This window comes from Crotalus tigris, unplaced genomic scaffold, assembly GCF_016545835.1.
Source record: "Crotalus tigris isolate CLP2741 ecotype Arizona unplaced genomic scaffold, ASM1654583v1 scf7180000017754.2947050, whole genome shotgun sequence".
NCBI lineage: Eukaryota > Metazoa > Chordata > Lepidosauria > Squamata > Viperidae > Crotalus > Crotalus tigris.
Genome location: NW_024096616.1, coordinates 1,912,572 through 1,933,658, shown reverse-complemented (window position 1 = coordinate 1,933,658; position 21,087 = coordinate 1,912,572). Strand labels below are relative to the sequence as shown.

General features: G+C 40.9%; 1 protein-coding gene across 4 annotated transcripts in view; it reads right to left on the bottom strand.

Annotated features, from left to right (window-relative positions):
• Nucleotides 1-21,087, bottom strand: part of TCOF1 (treacle ribosome biogenesis factor 1) — a 52,773-nt gene that overhangs the window by 18,797 nt on the left and 12,889 nt on the right. For 2 of the 4 annotated variants that reach the window (XM_039340885.1, XM_039340888.1), the window contains exons 8-14: nucleotides 19,642-19,848; nucleotides 18,905-19,111; nucleotides 14,586-14,781; nucleotides 11,016-11,164; nucleotides 3,021-3,230; nucleotides 2,022-2,325; nucleotides 832-914 (exon numbers count right to left, since the gene is read on the bottom strand). In XM_039340885.1, the coding sequence (XP_039196819.1) occupies nucleotides 832-914; nucleotides 2,022-2,325; nucleotides 3,021-3,230; nucleotides 11,016-11,164; nucleotides 14,586-14,781; nucleotides 18,905-19,111; nucleotides 19,642-19,848 (1,356 nt within the window). The remainder of the gene's footprint in view (nucleotides 1-831; nucleotides 915-2,021; nucleotides 2,326-3,020; nucleotides 3,231-11,015; nucleotides 11,165-14,585; nucleotides 14,782-18,904; nucleotides 19,112-19,641; nucleotides 19,849-21,087) is intronic. The other 2 variants (XM_039340886.1, XM_039340889.1) reach the window with 2 other exon arrangements.

Genomic DNA, 21,087 nt, shown 5'->3' with positions numbered 1-21,087 from the left:
TTTTCTATTATTATTACACTATTCTGCATTAGTTAAAATCTGATTACCTCCATTCTTTCTTATCCACCTATCTGTAGAGCCTAAATATCCCTTACACTATTTTCCTTCCTTTAGTCTTCCTTTCTGTGCATCCTATTCTAGTTTGTCAGCTCTCTCTTAGTGCTACCGATACCAGTCGCATCAACCAGCTCTTTGTGGATAAGGTCTCTGCTCTCAGCTGGTTTGGCTGGGGCACCGCTTTTAGTGTTTCCTATTATTAGACTGGGGCTGTGTTTTCTAGGCCTTGTGAGGCCTCAATTGCAGCCTGCTTGATCTTTGTGTCTCTCAGCTCTTTCCTTTCCTGCCCGGTCTCTTTCACTGCCAGGAATCCACCTCAACTCCTTTCTGACTGCTCTGACATTCTTCCTTGCAAGTTGCCCTTTCCTTGATGTTTGTTTGCTCTGGGATGAAAGCTGGCAGGAAAGGAAAGAAGCCCTGCTCTTGGCTCTGCTGTCACACTTGGCTCTCCACCCATCCTTCAGGGCTGTCTTCTTTCAGGACTGATGTCTGGCTACTTGTTCATATCCCTTTCCAAATAACAATACTAGTACTAAATCCTGACCTTCTCCACTGGGCCAGGATGTTCACCTGAATCTCAAATCCACTAGTTGTCCATGTCTGGAGCCACCAGCACAATATATTTTCCTGACAACTTGGATCATACTCTTTCCTAATGACTACTTCCTCCATCTTCAGGTGCCTAGTTTGCTTGCTTGCTCCCCTCTCTGTAAGATAAGGCAAAATATCCAACGATGCTAAGTGAACCTATACATGAGATAATGAAAAAAATACCTGAGAAGCTTCTTGTTCTTCATCACTGGACTCCTCAGATGAGCTCTCTGACTCTTTTTTTGCCTCTTGTTTCTGCTGGGTGGCTGCAAAAAAGCAAACAGTGACCTCAGAGTCCTTGAAAAACTGAAAAGCTTCTGTGACATAGAGTGGGGGAACTGGGAAGATCAAGTCAAATTAAGGTTTATGTTCATTGTCCAGTTACCTAGTGCGACTCTATAACATTTTTAGCTTTGCTTATTATAAAGGTTTCTTGAAAGTTCATGAGATGGGAATTGGTACCTTTACATCTTATGCAATGAAAGAAGTCTTTGCAGCAGTTCTGAAACTACCACAGGCAATTCTCCTGTTCAGATTCTCCCAAATCAATAGTTACTTCCAGAGTTCCTATTTCAACCACGCTGTCATGTCTTTCAAGAGAACAATTACAGTAACAAATATCAACAGTGGAGAATTGAAATGTTAGTCTGAACCAGACTTGCTGATGCTGGTGATTTAAATGTTCAGATACTTGAACTGTTGTGGGACTCTTGTCTGAGGAATCGGTGGGCTTCTGGATGAGGAATGGCGAAGCACAAAGCTGAAAACACCAGCCTGAAGATGACGAATGAGACTTCGTTGAAACGTCACCAAGACACTTCCAATTTGACGCAAGAAAAAACCCGAATAACCAAAGACCTACACACACATACACACACACGTGTGTGTGTGTATGTATGTGTGTATGTGTGTGTGTGTATATATATATATATATATATATATATATATATATATATATATATATATATGTACGTACGTACATACGTACGTACGTACGTATGTATATATGTATATGTGTGTGTGTATAATGATAAACTGTTATGCCCAAACTGTTTATACTGAAAATATCCCAAGACTGGGGGAGGTTGAAGTGGAGGAACACTTCAAGGAAAGAAAGAAAAAAATCAGGAGCTCAGCATTTTTTTTTTTAAAGCTAAAAAGCAAGTGCGGAGGTGTGATTTTCACATAAACATGCCTCAAGTGGGCAACGTTTTTTATTTTAGGAGCAAGCTGCACTGTGTGGGTAATGCCATCTTATCTGCATAACAAGCTGTGCTTCTAATATTTAGTTTTCACCGGGTTTCTAAACTTCCAAGTGTTTCTGAAGAGATCCTCCTGCCACCCCCCCCCCCATGGAATCTGGCCTCTCTTACCAGGCAGTGCCGGAGGCTTGGCTGTTGTCAAAGGTTTTGCTTCTTCCTCACTGCTGTCCGAGGAACTGTCTGAGGAGCTCTCCTTACGTATGGTGACTCCAGGGGACTTAACAGCCGGAGCCTGTCCCTGGCTCAGTTTAGCCTTTTGGGAGGGAATTTGTTCTTCCTTCCCTGTTGCTTTTGTGGCAGAACTCTGGGATTTGTTGGAAGCAGCACCAGATGTATTTAAGTTGGTCTGTACGCCCTTTCCTGAGGGAGTGACCACTTTAGCAGTCATCTGCTTAAAAAAGGGGTGAATAGGAGGCTGTAGAGGGGAAAAAAAAAAACACCACGTACCCGGAAATGCATTTTAAAATGTGTATTTTCTCAGAAATAACAAGACATTTGTGTCTGAAACAAAATCAATACTGAATTGCCATCTATTATAGACTATGCCAGGGGTAGGCAACCTGGGCTCTTTTATGACTCGTGGACTTCAACTCCCAGAATTCCTGAGCCAGCCATACTGAGGGAAAAAGGAGAGGTTTCCAAGTTGAGCCATGCTGGCTCAGGAATTCTGGGAGTTGAAGTCCACGAGTCATAAAAGAGCCAAGGTTGCCTACCCCTGGACTATGCAAATCTGCTCAGGATGCCTCAGTTCCTATTGCTGACTGTTTCACAGAAGTTCAACACATAACACAAAATATCCTTGAGGATAAAACTGCTTTATCTTTAATGCAATTAGCCATTACACGAAGAATTTCTACATCATCTGCACTGCAGGAAAAAAATAAAAATAAAAAAACCAAAAAAACCCAAAAACAACAACAACAAAAAAACGAACCACCAGACTGCCAGCTCCACCAATGTCAGATGTTAATACCAGCCTGATTCTAATAAGAGAACCTGCAAGATTAGCCTGATCTGTGTGGCTTTTCTTATAGCATCTTATCTACCTTGAGGAAAAAAAACCTTCTTGAAGAATGGCTTCTTGTATGCGGAATGACCTCCTGCTTTTACCTGCTTTGCTGGCTTCTCAGCTTCTTTGCCATCTGAAGAATCAGAGCTGCTGCTCTCTGAGCTCTCGGAGATTTTTGGAACAGGGGCAGTTCCTGCTTTTGTTGAGGTTGTCCCCGCTTTCCCTGCTGGCTGAGGTTTGCTTGATGTGAGCCCTGCATTCTTGGCTGTCACGCTTTTCACAGGACTGGTAGCGGGTTTACCTGCTGGTTTCTATGGAAATAAAACATTGCAGAATGAAGACTGTGGTGAGGGCAGAGCAATTCCTGACTCAAAGGAATTAAATCAGTAATTCCGTTGCCCGAACATGGAGAATAGCCACCTTAGAATTGGCAACAAAGATACTGAAGATATTCCACCTTGTAGGATCAAAAAATAAAGGAGGCGTCAAGAAATACGCCACAGACTAGCACTTGGTAGAGCAGCCATGAAAATCTTGGAAAAAGATATCAAAATGTTGTGCGTAGCTATCTCTACAAAGATTAGAATCACACGAACCTTAGTATTCCCTGTGATACTCTAGGGAAGCAAAGGTTGGATTTTGAAAAATAAGAATTCTTCCAGAATAGGAAGAATACTGGTGCTTTTGGAGTTTGGTGTTAGAGAAGACTTCTGAGAAAACTGCAGACAGCCAAGAAAACAAACAAATGGATCAGTGAACAAAATCAACTCAGAGTTCTCACTTGAGCATAAGTGACTTGACCAGGCTCAAATTATCTTACTTTGGGTATATTATGTGAAGACCTAGCTCTTAGGAACAGGATCTAAAGCTGGGCAAGGTGTAAGGAAAGTGAAGGTGACCTGCAGCAATGTGGATGGACTCAGTTACAGTGGCAATGGGCACATTGTTCGAAGACCTGAAACAAATTAGGGACAGATTGTCATGGGGAAGATCCATGTGGCTGCCAAGAGTTGATACTGACTTGATAACATATCATCAATGAGTTGCCTGACCATTATCACTAGTTGCTTCAATTGTTTTCTACAGGCTTGGTAAGTGTAGGAATTAGGTTGTGGCAACATTCAATACGTAGGCTGCTTATTACAGCTTCTATCTGGTGGTAGCTTTGCAGAAGCAGAAAATGGCCTAAACAGTGATGGCGAACCTTTTAGAGACCGAGTGCCCAAACACTGGCCCTTTCCCTGCTCCACCCCCGCTCTGTCCCCCCATTCCCTGCCTCGCCTGCCCACAGGACCACTCAGCGCCTCCAGGGCCTGCCACAGATCGCCCAGGCAACCCAGCAGCGTTATGGCGGCCACACTCTCTGCCCGCGCCCTGTAGCATCAACTGCATGATGGGGTGCGAGGGCAGAGTCTCGTCTACGCTGCCTGGCTGCCATGTCCTTGGCTGCGCTGCTCCACGTGGGCCACGCTCGAGGGCGAGTCTCCTTCAGGGGGGCTGCTGGAGAAGAGGGGGTTGCGGGGGAGGCAAGGCTGGGGCAACGGCACGTGTGCCCACAGAGAGGGCTCCGAGTGCCACCTCTGGCACTTGTGCCATAGGTTTGCCACCACTGGCCTAAAACATGGATGGGCAGGAATGTGAACAGGCATTTTGTTTATATGTTTCCGGTAACCTTCATTGGAGAAAGCCCCACAACCACTAAGTAGCTCGCTATCTTGTTTCCGCCAATTTTCCTTTTATTAAAAGGAAAAGTGTGTGGAGAAAAACTAAGTTTGCTACATCATCTGCCTTGCTCTGCCCTATATTTCCAAGCCTCTCCCTAATTCACCTGAAAGAACAGCAAAAAGGTGTGGGGGCGTGGTGTATGGTTGAGTTATAAATATTTAGGATGCTGATTAGGACTTAGTGTCAGCAATCTCGGGGCTATTTTTAAAACGTGCAAAAAAAAAAAAGAGAGAGAGAGAGAGAGATGTTCCCTTTAGCACAAACAAGATTGGTGTTAAGAGGGGCTTTCTGAATTTTGCGCCTTTTGACGCTTGCTGTCAGGTGGAGAGACACCAGGAGAAAGGGGGTAGGAATGGGGATTTCAGCTCAAAATATGGGAATCCTTTGTGAGGGAAGAGTCCTTGTTTTGCCCTGAGGGCAAGGTTATTTGTGGTGTTTATTATCTTCCTGGAGCTATGAAATGTAATCCAATCTACTATACAGAGTGTTAAAAGGGATTCATCTAGGGCAGTGGTTCTCAACCTGTGGGTCAGGACCCCATTTGGGGTCGAACGAACATTTCACAGGGGTCGCCAAACAACGCAGTCCGCCATTTTTTTCTCCTTTTCCTTAGCTGTGCTACTCCCTTTTATTCTATTGGCTTTTGAAAGCCAATATAATAGACTCTCTTGAACAGAGTCTAATTCTATTGGCTTTCAAAAGCCAATAGGAATTGTCCAGCCTGTCTCTGCCCTGCTGAGCCCGCCAAAAGTCCCATTCTGCAAACGGTGCTGCACCAGTTGAGTAATCCTCGACTTACGACCGGTTGAGTCGTCCTCGACTTACGACCGGTTGGGGGGTCGCGACATTAAAAAGGTTGAGAACCACTGATCTAGGGCAGGGGTAGGCAACCCTGGCTCTTTTATGACTCGTGGACTTCAACTCCCATGCTGGCTCAGGAATTCTGGGAATTGAAGTCCACGAGTCATAAAAGAGCCAAGGTTGCCTACCCCTGATCTAGGGGAAAGGCAAGGCATTCAGTTGGTAATGTGACTGTGTTTGTCAACAGATACAGGTCATGTGCTATCAACAGAGCTATAGAATGATTCTCTCTGGTCTTTTAGTTATAGTCTACTATTCTTAAGGGTAGTACATTTTTATTTTATTTACTTCTTGCTGTTTGGCTTTGGGCCACTATACTGGAACTATACTGAGAACAAATTATAGTACTCTAGAAAAAAAGCTGACTGGCATTTTCTTTTAAAAAATCAGATTCTAGCCTCATAAGGTGATGAAAATAAGTGGATCAAAAGGAAGTACTGGGGGAAATTTCAGGATCCATCTGGGAGAAGCTGCAGAGCTGAACTTTCAAACACTAACATTTAAAAAAATAGTAGATTTTTTTTCAATACAATAGAAATATAAAAATTAAAACAAGAAAAAAAGAGAAAAACACAAAATGAAAAAAGAAAACATAAAATTATGATTTCTATTGATTAATTGCCATCTTATTCTTTCCTTTTCTTCTCTGACCCTTTTTAATCCAATGCATAAATGATCAATTCAGTCTTTTCTTCTTTCAACAAAAAGAAGCTTCCAGTCTGAAGACCAACGTTTCCCAAGAGCTATAAAACAAGAGTGCTCTGCGGAATTTCTCTTGCTTCCATCATCAAAAAAAGACAGGAGAAACTACGAATATTAAGCGAGTGTGCACAGATGGGCTTCCATCTACTGTATACATGGTGTTTTTGGTTTAGAGCACATCTAATTGTATACAAATGCTTCCCGCTGCCCATATCTTCTTTGCCGAGACTTTCCAAATCTCCAGCGATTCGGAATTACAAAAGTAAATTTAAGTAATGGAATAGAATTTGCATAGTATTTCAGATCCCCATCCCTGTCAAAAATCCAAAGCCAAAAACCTAATACGGCCCTGAGTACATATAGTCATCTTGTTGAAACAAAGAAATAGGAGATGCTCAGACTACAAACCTATTGCCTCTTCCTGAACTCCATGCAATTGAGAGTTCTGTCGAGCAACCACTTCATATTTTTAAGGTGTTCACAATCAGTAGCAAATAATCACCAATTGCAATTGCTCTCCCCAGATGGCATGCTCTTTAAACTCAATGGGGCTTATTTCAAAGTAAACACGCATTGGACTGTTTTTAGAGTCTAATGTTATATTTCTAGCTTCAATCCTGTCTCCTCTTTTTTTTAATTGTCACACAACATGGCCTCTCAAATTTACTTCTCCTGATCAATTCTAAACACTAGACATTCACCCTTCATATTCATCAGCTGGGGAACATATAAATTTATATATCCAACATTTTTTAAAAATATGCTTCGTAAGCAACAAAGCACTGTTCTCTCTCTCTCTCTCTCTCTCTCTCTCTCTCTCTCTCTCTCTCTCTCTCTCTCTCTCTCACACACACACACACACACACACACACACACACACACACAGAGCCAGATTAGACAGCATATAACCCTCTCCCATTCAACCATCAAGAACTCTCTAGGCAATTTCCCTGCAATGATTTTATTCTGGTCCTCTCACCCCACTTGTTTTGAGAGCAACTGCAGCAAGTGGCAGTTCTGCTCAGGAACTCTATTAGGAAGCCAATTCTGGAATTTAGAACCTGAGTCACCAGCTCTGCAAATATGGAGTAATTATTGGACAGGAATACACTCTACCCATCTGCAGACATTACTTGGATAGCCAAGGTATCACTTCTAGATTACAATTCTAAACTTGCTGCTGCTTCTGCTCTCAGTACCACTTTACCCACAACGCCCCCCTCAGCCCAGAAACTGAGAAAAAATTCCCGGCTGGGAAATTCTGGGAATTGAAATCTACACATCTTAAAAGTTTCTGAGGTTGAGAAACACTAGTAATGGCAATCAGGTAACATGACCTCACTCTTCCAATCCCGTTACCGTTCCATTTTCTCAGGCAAGTGTCTTAGGGATGGGGAGTGGGTGGGTGGCAGTTTGTTGCCAGATTTTCTGTCTCCTGCTCTGAAATTTGTGGTATTTGTATTAGTTGCTATGCAGTAAAGGGATGGAGCTAAGCTAAGAAACCATGGCTGGAAGATTCTTATGTCCCACTTTCATCATGTAACACCATACAGATGATATTTTTCAAAATTGACCATTGATGCTGCTAACCTCTCTCATCCTTTTTCTTCTAGTGAAAGGATTTAAAGAAATTCTAGAACAGACATGTCAAACTTGCAACGTCACGTGACGTCGCGCAACATATCGGGAGAGTTTTGCCATTGCCGGCAATGGGGTGGGGGTGGCTTCCGCATGACGTGTCCGGCCCGCAGGCCGATAGTTTGACACCCCCGTTCTAAAAGAACTAACCACTGGATTATTAATTCTCTTCATCATTCCTCTGTACTGGTTCTTACCATCCCAACTATTTCCCAGCACTGGATTTTATAATTATAAGAATTTTGTTAACTTTGCCTTATAGCTCCCACGCTGAAGTGGAGGGAGAGAAAAGAGGGAGGGAAGATCTGATTGCAGCAACGAGAAACACAGTGTGAGGCAAACTCTTCTCTTACACAAGGAAAACTTCAGTAAAGATGAACTCTGGATCTGAAAGTACTTGAAAAATAGATTCCATTCAGCTCCCATAGCAGTTGGGTCTGATTTGAATTATTAACACCATTTGTTAAAAGGGCCAAGTTGCAGGTTTTAACCAATTGCTTCTGTGAATGCTTGTGATTCATAAAGAATTGTGAGAGTGGAGCAGAATAAGAAAACAAAGCTTATGGGAAATATTCTTTACTACTTACAAAAAGGGAAAGGAAACAATGTTGAAATAGAAGAAAAAGAGGGGAAGGAAGGAAGATGTTAATAAAATGTTTAAGAAACTAATTAGAAAAATGTCAGAACTGAATGAGACATTCACAATTACAACAGACGATCATCAATATGGTGGAAGATATGAATGCTGATTCAAAGACAGATGTGATAAACATCACGGAGAACGTTCAAACCAGTGCACAATAAATGACAAAACAAGGAAATTTGAAAAACCGATTGAAAAGTCCAAGAAATGAAAAGAATGAACACATTAAAATTTCAGCAAACAGAATTACATGTAAGAGTCAGTGGCATCCCAGAAGATTTTGGAAAAGAAGATCTTGAAAGCCACTTTAAAAATTTGATCCAAGACTACCTAAACATAGGTGGTGATTTTCCAGATAACAAATAGATTTTCAGGACAAATTCCATGTTTGCACAAAGAAGAAAAGTACCTCATAATTTAGATGCTATTCTAAAACAGCATGTTTCCAGAGAAGGCAAAATGCCCATGCAGCTATGGCAAGATGCAGATGGAGTGTGACTGTATGCAAGGCTTGCAGAGATTCTAGGGAGGAAACACACACTGAGGACAGGGCTTGGTAGAACAAGCAGAGGTGGGAAGCAAAGAGAGGCATGAGAAGAAGGCTGATATAGACAGTTGGAGCAGTGTGTTTGTAGCAAGCCTTGTGAAGACACCAGAAGAGCTTGTCTGGAGAAATGGCCACAAGTGGCCAAGGGAAGGCATGAGGAGAATATAAGGGCAGGCAGGTGGTAGAGAGAAAGGAGTAGAGTTGGGAAACAAAATCAAGAATGTGCACACAACAGCTTACTGAAGGCTGAAGAGGAGATGTAAGCTGGGTCAGTCAGTCTGCAAGCAGAAAACACAATGTCTTAAAAAGTGCTGAGGGAAGAGCCAAGGATTTAGTCAAGAAGACACTGAAGTGGAAAATATAACAGGAGTTAGGAGAAAGAAAACATGGAATACAAAACTATATGCCAAAGGTGCTTCCAGCTATGGGAAACAGTCCTTGTGCAATTCGACTCTTCAAGTATGCCTAGTTGAACCTTCTCTTGCCCAGCTATTGCCCACAATGACATGACAAGACCTCCCTGCAGAATCAGCCACTTTGTAAAGCATTTACTTTGATGGGATGCAGAACTCCTTGGCTAGAGGGCTATTCCTAGCTTCTTAGCCCCCATGTTGGCCAAAGATGGATTGGTACAGGCTAAGGCAGTGTTTCTCAACCTTGACAATTTTAAGGCATGTGGACTTCAACTCCCAGAATTCCACAGCCAGTATTGGACCTGACCTATCCATATCTTGGAACCTGGCCCTGAGATACCTTTAATTATAGAAAGGAAACTATTTCAAATATTTTAAGGTTATCTCCCCTAGAATGTTAAAGGAGACAATTCACATTTCTTATAGGGGCTATAGGAATCAAACAAATTAGATCAGGGTGGTCCAACCTTGGCAACTGTAAGACTTGTGGACTTCAAGTCCCAAATAGCTGACTGGGGTATTCTGGGAGTTGAAGTCCACAAGTCTTAACAGTTGCCAAGGTCAGAAACCCCTGAATTAGATGGAAAATTCTATTTGTATTGGAAGTCTTTTTGAAAACAGCAATTATTGGAACAATCACAGAGGCTTCCTCCTTATATGAAAGATTCAATGGACAAAACAATGTTCTATTGTTCAGATTGGTACCAGAGATGAAAAATAGGAGAAATTTGGCATAAGTGCAGTATTAAACAGGGGAAAAAAATCCCTGAATCCAAAATATTATTAATTTCATTAAATGTAAATTGACTCAATTTACTTAAAAAGGGAACAATTTTTGACAAGCTCCAAATATATAAAGCTTATATTTTTGATATAAGAAATACACATAAAGCAAGACCATGTCAGTTTGTTAACACAGAGAAAAATTAATCATGGAACATACAGGATCAAGAAGCACAAGCAAACAAAAACTGAGAAATTTACTGTATGTATTCATAAGAGAAATCTAACCAAATTTAAATAGGAATGGCTTCCTCACATACAACATATTACCCAGCAAGGCAAGTTAAGTCAGTGTAAAGAAAAGAGAGAAACTGGTTTAAAAAAATGGCTCAGGTGTAAAGAACTGTAAATGTTTAAAGCAAAGCAAAGTATTTAAGTAGTACTTTGTAGCTGGGAAAAAAAAATGAAAAGAAGGCAATTGTGGTATTAAGTGGTAATTGTGGTAGTTTTAATCTTCTTACATCACATTTTTGATCACCCACTTTTGTACAATGATGATGCAATAAAATTAGCCAAATACTCTTATTTGAATTCACAGCTTCATTCCTCAGGTAGAAGTGCCCTTTCAGCCCCTTGTTCTCCTCACTGCTAAAACAGCCAATTACAAACAATAGTGCCTGAACGTTCACAGCCTTAAAAAAAACCCAAAACCGCTCCAGTGGGTTTTGTAAAAAAAGAAAAAGAAAGAAAGAAAGAAAGAAAGAAAGAAAGAAAGAAAGAAAGAAAGAAAGAAAGAAAGAAGAGAGAACAGTGTTTCTTCTTCCACAGATTTCTCTATGGTTACCTGAGTGACCACTCTATCTTCCTCAGAGTCAGAGTCATCACTTGAATCTTCACTACTATCTTCGCTCTGCTGGGCCTTCTGATGGGATCCCTTTGGAGGCTGGGGCTTCAACGTACCTACACTTTGAACTGCACGAGTTGCTTTGGGGGCTGAAAGCAATCAAGAGAGAGAAAAATGATAACTCGGTCAGTTTTAAATACAAGTAAAAGGTTGTACAATTAGAACACACAGCCTCACTCCTTCCTCGTCTTTGCTATCTTTCGCCAACAGCCCTGAAGATGTGTCGATTCTCAGTGGTTTTCTCTTAAGTGTTGTATGAGACAGCTCAAGCAATATGATTTCAAGATGTGATACATTTTGATATCTGCATTTTGTTGGCATGTTATGAACTGCCTTTTTGAAATACATTTTTGTATCATAGGCAGTTTAGAAGTATATTTAAATGTGTACAACGCCCAACCACTTTTTTTGTTGCTAAGCAAAACATCTGTTAAGTGAATTTTGCCTCATTTTATGATCTTTCTTGTCATAGTTGTTAAGTGAATCACAGCAGTTGTTAAGTTAATAACAGGGCCATTTAGTGAATCTGGTTTCTCCAATGACTTTGCTTGTCAGAAGTTACAAAAGGTGTTTATATGACCCTTGGATACTGCAACAGTCATAAACACGAGTCAGTTGCCATGTGTCCAAATTTTGACCACGTGATCATAAGTCACAAATTACTTTTTTCAGTGCCGTTGTAGCTTCAAACAGTCACTAAATGAACTGTTGTAAGTTGAGGATTACCTCTATCAGAAAAAAGGTTAATTGGATGGAGAGGGAAGACACAATCTTGAAGAGACTCCCAATTCTCCCAACAAGGGGAGAATATGTGGATAAAAGGTTTAAAATTCATATTAAATTATAACCTAAATGAAAATGTTTACAAAATAATGTATCGCTGGTACGCATTTAACACCAGATAAGTTATCTAGAATGTATGAAGTTATTTCAAATAAATGTTGGAAATGTAAATGTAAAGAAGGGACTTTTTATCATTTATGGTGAACATGTGATAAGGCAAAAAAATATTGGAGTAGGATTCATATATTAATGCAGAAAATTCTTAAATTGAACATAAAGGTTAAACCAGAAATTTTCCTCCTGGGTCTAATGGAAAGAGAACTGGAAAAAAAACCTGGAACTCTGATTTTATATATGGTGACAGCAGCAAGATTGCTCTATGCACAAAAGTGGAAGGATGCCTCAATGGTTGCCTCAATCATGATTTTGGGTTTTACCAATTAGACTGATTTGCCGATACAGAAATGGCTAGTGCATACTACTATAGAAATGTAAAATAGATAAGATTTGATTTTAATGTCTCATTTTATTGTAACAGAGAGAGTCGGAAGCCAATGCCTTTTGTTTCTTCCCCTCCCCTTCTTCACACCTTTTTTGTTTTCACTTTTTCTATGTTGTCCCCTACTGTTTGCTTTTGTATTTTCGCATTTTATGTTATAAATGAATAAAACCAATAAAAAGAAGAAGAAATACCCCTCCACCCTATCCCCTAAAACTGAACACACCTTAGGAACAGCCATTATTTTGTGAAACTATCCACAATTTCCTGATACTGAAAAAAAAAAAAAATCAAAACCAGTCATGCTGATTCCCCCCCCCCCCCCAAGCCAGCTTTGGAACAAAAAGGCTAGGAGAATCTAATTATAGCATTGAAATTTACATCTCATTAGCAGTTACCTGGTTATGACAGACACAAGAACAGTGGGGCTGACTATGGATGCTGCAATTTTTTTAAATAAGCAAACTGAGGTGGTCCTAGACCAGGGGTAGGCAACCTTGGTTCTTTTATGACTCGTGGACTTCAACTCCCAGAATTCCTGAGCCAGCATAAAAGAGCCAAGGTTGCCTACCCCTGTCCTAGACTTACAACCATTTGTTTAGTGATGGTTCAAATGGCACTGAAAAAAGTAACTTATGACTGTTTTCATATCTACGACTGTTGCAGCATCTCCATGGTCGCATGATCAAAATTTCAGTGCTTGGCAACTGGCATTTATTTATGAAAGGTGCACTGTCCTGGGATCATATGGTCACCTCTTTTAACTTTCCAATAAACAGTCAATGGGAGAAGCCAAATTCGCTTAATAATCTGATTCACTTAACAACGGCAATGATTCATTTAATAATTGCAGCAAAAATGTTGTAAAAAAATGGGATACATTTTACAACTATCTTGCTTAGCAACGGAAATTTTGGGCTCAATTTTGGGTTGTAAGTCAAGGACTAACTGTGCATAGCACAATAAAAATAAAAAAAGTTAACTGCAGGAAGATGCCTTTAGTTTAGATTTTCAAAATACACACCACTTAAAAACTGCTACAGTTCTAAAGTTGTGTGCCAAACCTACTACACCAAAGGAACTGGTGAAGAGATGATAGACTTTAAGCTCCAGGAAAATCTGACTCCTTTAAAAAAAACATTCTAAAGATGTTTTGAATTCCTCAGTCAATTGTTTTAAAGCACCAGGTGATATCATTTCTCATAGTTATTAACAACTCAACACTTGTTACAGCTGTAAAACAGATTTTTCACAGATTACTGTGAGAACAAATTTATGAGATCTGTCAACAGCTGTAGCACTGATGGAAACACTTAACACAATTTGCTTATCTCTATTTCTTTAGGCAAAACTACACAAGAATCTATGTTTTCAGATGTTTGTAAAACAGGGCACAGGTTTGAAAGAAGAATTTGCACAGAGAACTAACAATGAGAACACTTAAAGTTAAAAATATTTCTGAAGGATTTAATATTAGCAAAGGGAAGTTTTGTTCAAAATCTATGTATGATACGGTGGAGAAAGTTGCAAATAGAAGTAAAAAAGTATCTTTAATACAGCTGAAAAAAATATGTACTTTCACTCTAACAGATGAAAATATTGCCTACAAATGATGGAGGAAAATAAGTCAAAAAAACATAAGCTGATTAGCAAATTCTTATTTATAATACTGTTCAATTAATAAGATCCACCATACTCCATTATCTGACACCATTAATTATTGAAAGAATGGGATTGTTTTTAAAGCACAAAACAGCTATGCTTGGCCTTGCTAGGACTTCTTCATAAGAACAAGAACCATTAAAATTAACCAGATTAAGATGTATCAACTGCTTTCAGTTATGAATAACCCAGAATCAAGAACCTGTTTATTACTGGTTTTCTTCCATCTTTAGAAAAACTCATCATTCAGAAATTAATCTGGGTTTGGCAACACCACAAAGGACAAGAACATCCAGTTTCGTTCAAAATAAAGGGAGCATCAGCTAATTGGTGAGGCACACTGAAACTATAGGCTAAAGGCAAAATTGAAGATGCTAACATATCTCTTGTGTCAGCTTCGAAATACTGCCATCAGCTCCGAGTGTTGGCACTTCAGAATGCATTTTGTGTGTCTCCTTGTTATTTTGTGTCCTTTCCCTGTCAAGCTGCTAAGCAAAGAAATTAGTAGAGCCGCTGAAAATAAAAGGTTCCTTCCATGAGCGTCAACAGGGCTGGAGTCTTCTTACCAGGTGGAGCTGGCAGTTTGCTTGTTGTAAGGTCAGTTTCATCCTCACTGTCAGAGGAGCTGCTGCTGCTGCTGCTTTCATTCTGTGCTTTCTTCTCCTTCAAAGTACCTGGTGCAGCTTTGGGTAGGATCCCAGGCTGATTGGCCTGATTTTGTCTGGTCCTCACAGAAGGGTGTGGAATTGCTAATCTCTGCACCTCAAGGAAAAAAACAGGTAGACAAACATGTAAAATTCATTGATTTTTCATGCACCTTTTCTTCCTTCTTCAATTTCTAACAGAATCGAAAAGATGTATTCCCAGCATTAAAGACAGCAATGACCACAACTGACTAAGTGTGAGGCTTTGCTTAATGACCACTTTGCTTAGGGATGGAAATTCTGGTCCCAATTAGAACTGTAGCCTTAAACAGATTCAAAACCTTAATCTGCCTGCCAGACCTATCTTAGGAATTTAAATATCAGATTTTTTTTGGGGGGGGGTACCATTTTATTTACAATAAAATACATTTCATAGTATTTTATTTATGTCTTTTAGCTTTGTATAGTTTTTGCTTTGTTAAGATTGTAAGCTGCCCAGAGTTACTTTGTGGTAACATGGGCAACCAATAAATTTTATAAACAAATGAATAACATTTAAATGTGCGTTTAAATTTGTCAGATCAATTGCTTCTTGAATGATGCACAACAAATATCCGATCTGAAATCCTTTGGTCTTGCTAGTACTAAAGGTGGATGATGCCCAGGGTATAAATATTACAGCCTCATGGAGATGTATTTGCAATAGAGTTTATTTTGGAAAGTAGAAGGGGAATAAAGCACTACTTTTACAAAAGACAGCCAGCCATTCAACTGCTACAGAAGGAAGCCACACAGTGGTGAGCGGTACAAGCTACGGTTGCTGAATTACACCAGCCTTCAAAGCCCGCCAAGGAAGCTAAATCAAAGCTGTCTTTTCAAGAAACTCAGCATCTGGTCTGCTGTATTTTTAAGAACTCTGGGGAGAATAACAAAAAAAACGAGGCAAGAAAAGAAAGAATTTTCTGAGCACTTTCATCTGTAAACAGGGCAATACCGAGGCTGCTAGGTCCCTAACATCAGTTCTTTTTTTTCTTATTCCTCTGTGTGACAACAATGAATATTGTAAGACGGTGTAAAATACGGCGCAAAATACACCTGACAATCGCTGGCGACAAAAGGCATGTTCTCCAAAAAGGGAAAAGAGTTATTGAAATGGGCCTTTTTAAACTTTCTTCTGCCTTTGTAAGTCTTCAATCTCAGTAATTTGGATGTTCCTGTTATTACTAGTCAGCTGATATGCACAATTTTGTCATTTTGGGCCTATTTCTTTTCAAATCAATGTAACTAGCCTAACTGTGATAACTGAACGTATATGTTGGATAATGAAGGTGCCTGCTTTTACACAAATCTTTCATTCATAATACATATTTTCTCCTGGCTTTTCAAAAGAGTTTGAAGATCTGGCTCTGCCGACTCCCGTGGCGCTCACAGAGGAGCAACCAAAGGAGATGTATATTAAACATTCAAAAAGGAACACATCCATTCACCTTCTACTGAGAAGTGTACAAAAGCAGCACTATACAAAAGGACAGACTTATCTCGATGGAAGGAAAAGACAGGAAGGTGCAGCAAGAGGCAAAGCAGAGACCAAATTTTACAGATGAAAGATGGAGCAGATAATAGGTGTATCTTATATTAGGCTTCCGAGATGTCTCAATGGAGAGAGCTAGAACTATATTGCTTTAAGATATGGGATACACACACTGGTAAAGAAAGACCATTGTGTGCAAAAGTATTCTGTTGGATCATCTAGAGCAGACATGTCAAACACAAGGCCCACGGGCCGCATCCGGCCCACCATTTGGTTGCATCTGGCCCATGGAGCTGCACTGGAAACAGCAAAGGACTGGCCCATAGCACCTCGGCCCAGCCCAGGCTGACCGGACACTGATCTACAACCTGGTGCCAGTCATCAAAGACAGAACACGCTCCACCTTAGATCCATGGGGCAGCCTTGGAACCAGCAACGGGCACCCCCGCCCCGCCCCCTGGGTGCATGCGCAGGAGGCGGCGAGCAGGCGGAACCCGGCATCCCAGCTGGCTCTCTTGCCCTGCAGGCTGACTCAGATGCCGGCACTGGCTGCCTCCTATGCGCATACCCAGGGGGCAGAGCGGAGGAGGCAGGGTGGCTCCTCGCTGGTTCAAGGGCTGCCCCGTGGATCTAAGGCTGAGCGCATTCTGGCTTTGATGGACGCAACCAGGTTGTAGATCAGCGCCATCCCCACTCTGACCAGCACCTCCATGACCCCCTCGCTGACCTAGCCTCGCAGTCACGAGGCTTCCCTTTCACTGGGACCGGCTCTGCCCGCATGGGATAGTGATGGCCGGTGGCAGCATGGCCACTGGCAGTGTTGACAATCTCTCCCCCTCCTGTTGTTCGTTCCTGAGCATGGAGGAAGGAAAGAGATGGGAATGAGAAGCAGGGGAGGAAGGAAGCAAGCAAGGAAACAAGGAAGATGGAAAAAAGAAAGAGGGAGACAATGAAGGAGGCAAAGAGGAAGGAAGGAAGGAGAGGCAACTTGTTTGGAGATGCCCCAGTTCATGCAGTTGTGCTTCAATCCTGGATACATTGAGACTTGGGCTCAAAGGAGAAAGCAATTTTATGTTCGGTTTTGTCAAGACAGGACTTTGTTGGCAATCCAAGTTAACATGGTGTTGTTGAATTGTGAACTCTTAGGAAAGCATCCCCTACTTGTGTGTTGCAAAGAGTCATTTTCAGTAGGGAAAACAGGACAAAGCAGAGTGGGGAAAAATATTTTCCTTTGCTAAATTTACAGTCTGAAATAGACCATGGCAGGGTCCCTACAGGAAAGCCCTTTTAAGGATTATGTATTAATAGAAAAGCAACTAACTTACTTCTGTTCCTAAATGCTAAAGCTGTTGCGCATAAAAAACAGAGGAGCTCTGATCAACTATCACAGCCACCATTTTGACAGTTTTGCTGTACTGTTGTCTGTGGACACCCCCACTAAATGCAAGCATGGTTTGTTCTCAGTCTTTTAACTGGCATTTATCATAAGGCAAGAAGGCATTGAGAAATGTTTCCCCTTTTGCATTTGAGCATCCAAGAGGGGACAGGAAAGGAGAAAGACAAACAAAAGAAGGAAAGAAGGGAAGGAAGGAGGAAAGGAGAATGAAAAGGGAAGGAAGGAAGGAAGATTATAATGAGAGGGAGAGAGGATCTGAGGGAATTCCCGCCTCAGCACTTGGCTACAAGCAGCCCTGCTGCCTTTTCACCATCCTTGTCCCCTCTTCCTGACCCCTCCCGGTGGTCTCCTGTCCTATTGCTGAGGATGCTTTGGTTAAAAAGCTGGTCTCCTCGTGGGGAGAGGGAGTGGACCTCCCTCTGACCCACACATTTTGTCCTCCCGCACACACCATGGCCAAAGAGAGCGAGCCAATCAGCAGCAGCCTTGAGGAGGAAGTAAGCGCAGCCGTGCACCCCCTTGGGAAAGGCTGGACTGGGTGCTTGCCCTCCACTGCCCAGGGCTCCGGGCAGCCTGCATCCTTAGGGGTCCTCCACATGGCCTGAGAGGGACAAGGCTCCTCTGGTGGACAAGGGTATGGTGCTCGCCCTGGTCTCACCTTCCTTGGCTGGAGACAATGGATCCCCCTCCAGCCCCGCCTGGGCCACCATGGGTGCCCCCCGACACAAGTGACGCTGAGCTGGCCACAACCAGGATCAACTACAACCCTGATGCGGCCCACAATGAAATCGAATTTTGACACCCCTGATCTAGAGCAGAGATGGGAAATGATAGCCCTTTAATAACTTGTAGACTTCAGCTCCCAGAATTCCTGAGCCAGCAACCTCTGCTCTAGAGGAAGTCTCTTAAGATCACTTCCATGAGAGGTAAAAGGCCCATGGACCAGAAGGCTGCCATTTTTTGGTCACAGTTCGTGGAATATGCACTCCAGAAGTCTGCTTCACTTTCTTTTAAGTTTTTAGGAAATCACTCAAAGCCTGAAGATTCCAATATCTAGTTGTGGAAAGAGGGGATGACCATTTTATCTTAATTATGACATTTTTGACTTGTTCGTGTATTTTAGCAAGTTAAATCTTTTTAAGGTTAATGTTTAACCATGTTAATGTTTATGTTTTTTTTACACTACCCAAAGATGCTCTCTTAGCAGGCTGTAAATATCTTATTAAAAAAATAATCAAATCATCTTACAATGGCTAGCTAGCTCATGCAAAAACAAAGACCAACGTTCCTAGAGTTTTGAGGAAAAACACCAACCTTCTGACTTATGGGAACCGGCAGAGTCTCATTGTCACTCTCAGATGATGAGTCACTGCTATCTGAACTCTGAGCTGCTTTTGAAGGAGCCGGTGGTTTTGATAGGCTGGTTGCAGGAGCCTTCTGGGTGGATTTTGATGGAATAGAAGCAGAAATTGCCTTCTTTGATGGACTTGATGCTGCATTTTTCTCCGGTGCTTTGAAGGCCTGAGGATTTTTTTTTTTTGAGATAATTTTAACTTATGGTTAGAGATTAGAAAAAGGGTATAAATCAATTTATGAACTTGAATATGACACTCTGGGTGTAATAAATCAAAATGAAGGCTTGGAACATAGGTTAAATTGTTCTCTAAACGATATCAGCATCTTTCCCCTGAACTTTATAAGTATAGAGCATTATCACAATTTAAATCAATAAAAGCATAACTACTTTGTGTGTATATACTTACAGAATTTTCCAAATGCTTTCAAGCAGTTCCAGGGTAAGAATAGAATTATACTGTATATACTGTACATGCATAGTAACGAGTTACCAAATAAAACTGGTGTTTAAAAGTGATCCTGAATTAGCTGTTCATCGTTCATATTGGGTTTTTTTTTACACTATCCAGAAATGCTACCCTGGAGGAATGTAAATGTCTTCTTCAAAAAAAATAAGCAAATCATCTTACAATGGCTAGCTAGCTCATGCAAAAACAAAGACCAAGGTTCCTAGAGTTTTGAGGAAAAACACCAACCTTCTGACTTATGGGAACCGGCAGAGTCTCATTGTCACTCTCGGATGATGAGTCACTGCTGTCTGAGCTCTGAGCTTCTTTTGAAGGAGGCGGTGGTTTTGATAAGCTGGTTGTGGGAGCCTTCTGGGTGGATTTTGAGGGAACAGAAGCAGAAACTGTCTTCTTTAATGGACTTGCAGCTGCATTTTTTGCTGGTACTTTGAAGGCCTGAGGATTTTTTTTTGAGATAATTTTAACTATTATTAAGAGATTAGAGAAATGGTATGTCAGAGTTCCTGAACCTGACTGAGACGTTCTGGCATAACAGATCTTGAGAAGGCTTGGGAAGCAGGCTAAATTGTTCTGAAGCTAGGTCAACTTCTTCTTTTCAACTTCTGAACTTTATTTTTAAATACAGAGCAATATAAAAAAATTAAATCAACGCATAACTCTTTTGTGTGTATATTTTATGTGCATATACCTACAGAACTTTCAAATGCTTCAAGCAGTTCACAGGGTAAGAACAGAATTGTATATGCATACATAGCAAAGAATGCTGAACAGAACTGATATTTAAGAGCAATCATGAATTAACTGTTTCTATTTCGATCTTTCATTAGGTGAAGGGTTTATGTTATGTATAAATAACTGAAGGGTACAGACATTATGAAATAATAAATAGTAAGGATTTTTTTTTTAAAAAAATAAATAAATCAGGATGTAATACATTATTGGCTATGCTTCGTGCACAGTTGCCCCTTTGCTTAACTATTACTACTGTAACAGTATTTCAACAAACTCAAAACAGCACAATGTGGTTCATTGTTATGGAAGCTGCAGTTGTGAAGGCGAGGGATGGACCTGGGAGGCAGATGCTATTGGAAGGCAAACAAACCAGGGCCTATTGCAGGCATGTCAAACTTGTGGACGTCACATAATGTCGCACGATGTATCGTGACTTTTCCTCTATTGCCGGTAATCGGGTGGGCGCGATTTTGGTGTGACGCATCTGACCTGCGGGCCGGCCGTTTGACATGCCTGGCCTATTGGATCTCTTGGCAGAATTCATTTTACTGACTACTTCAACCTTCTGCATCACCTAACACTTACTGTACGCCACTGGTAATCCTTCTTGGAATAAATCCATCAACTATATTTTCCCTCTAATGAACTTACAGTAGATGAAAATTCAGTCACTATTTTGAATTATTTAACCACAAATTGGAGAGCCACACACTTCCTTCCCCTGTTTGATATGTTAGTCTGCTGGATGAATATATCTAGATGGAGATCATTTTCAAAATTATTTATTAAAAATGTACAGGACCTTGGCATTCTTTTAAAACGATAAAGGCACATTAAAATTGTATTTTACATTAAAATACACTTAAAGCAGTGGATGTATTTTATTCAATGCTGTAGAAGTCCTAACATTTCTTAATGTTTTAGATTAACGTTTGTGCAGTT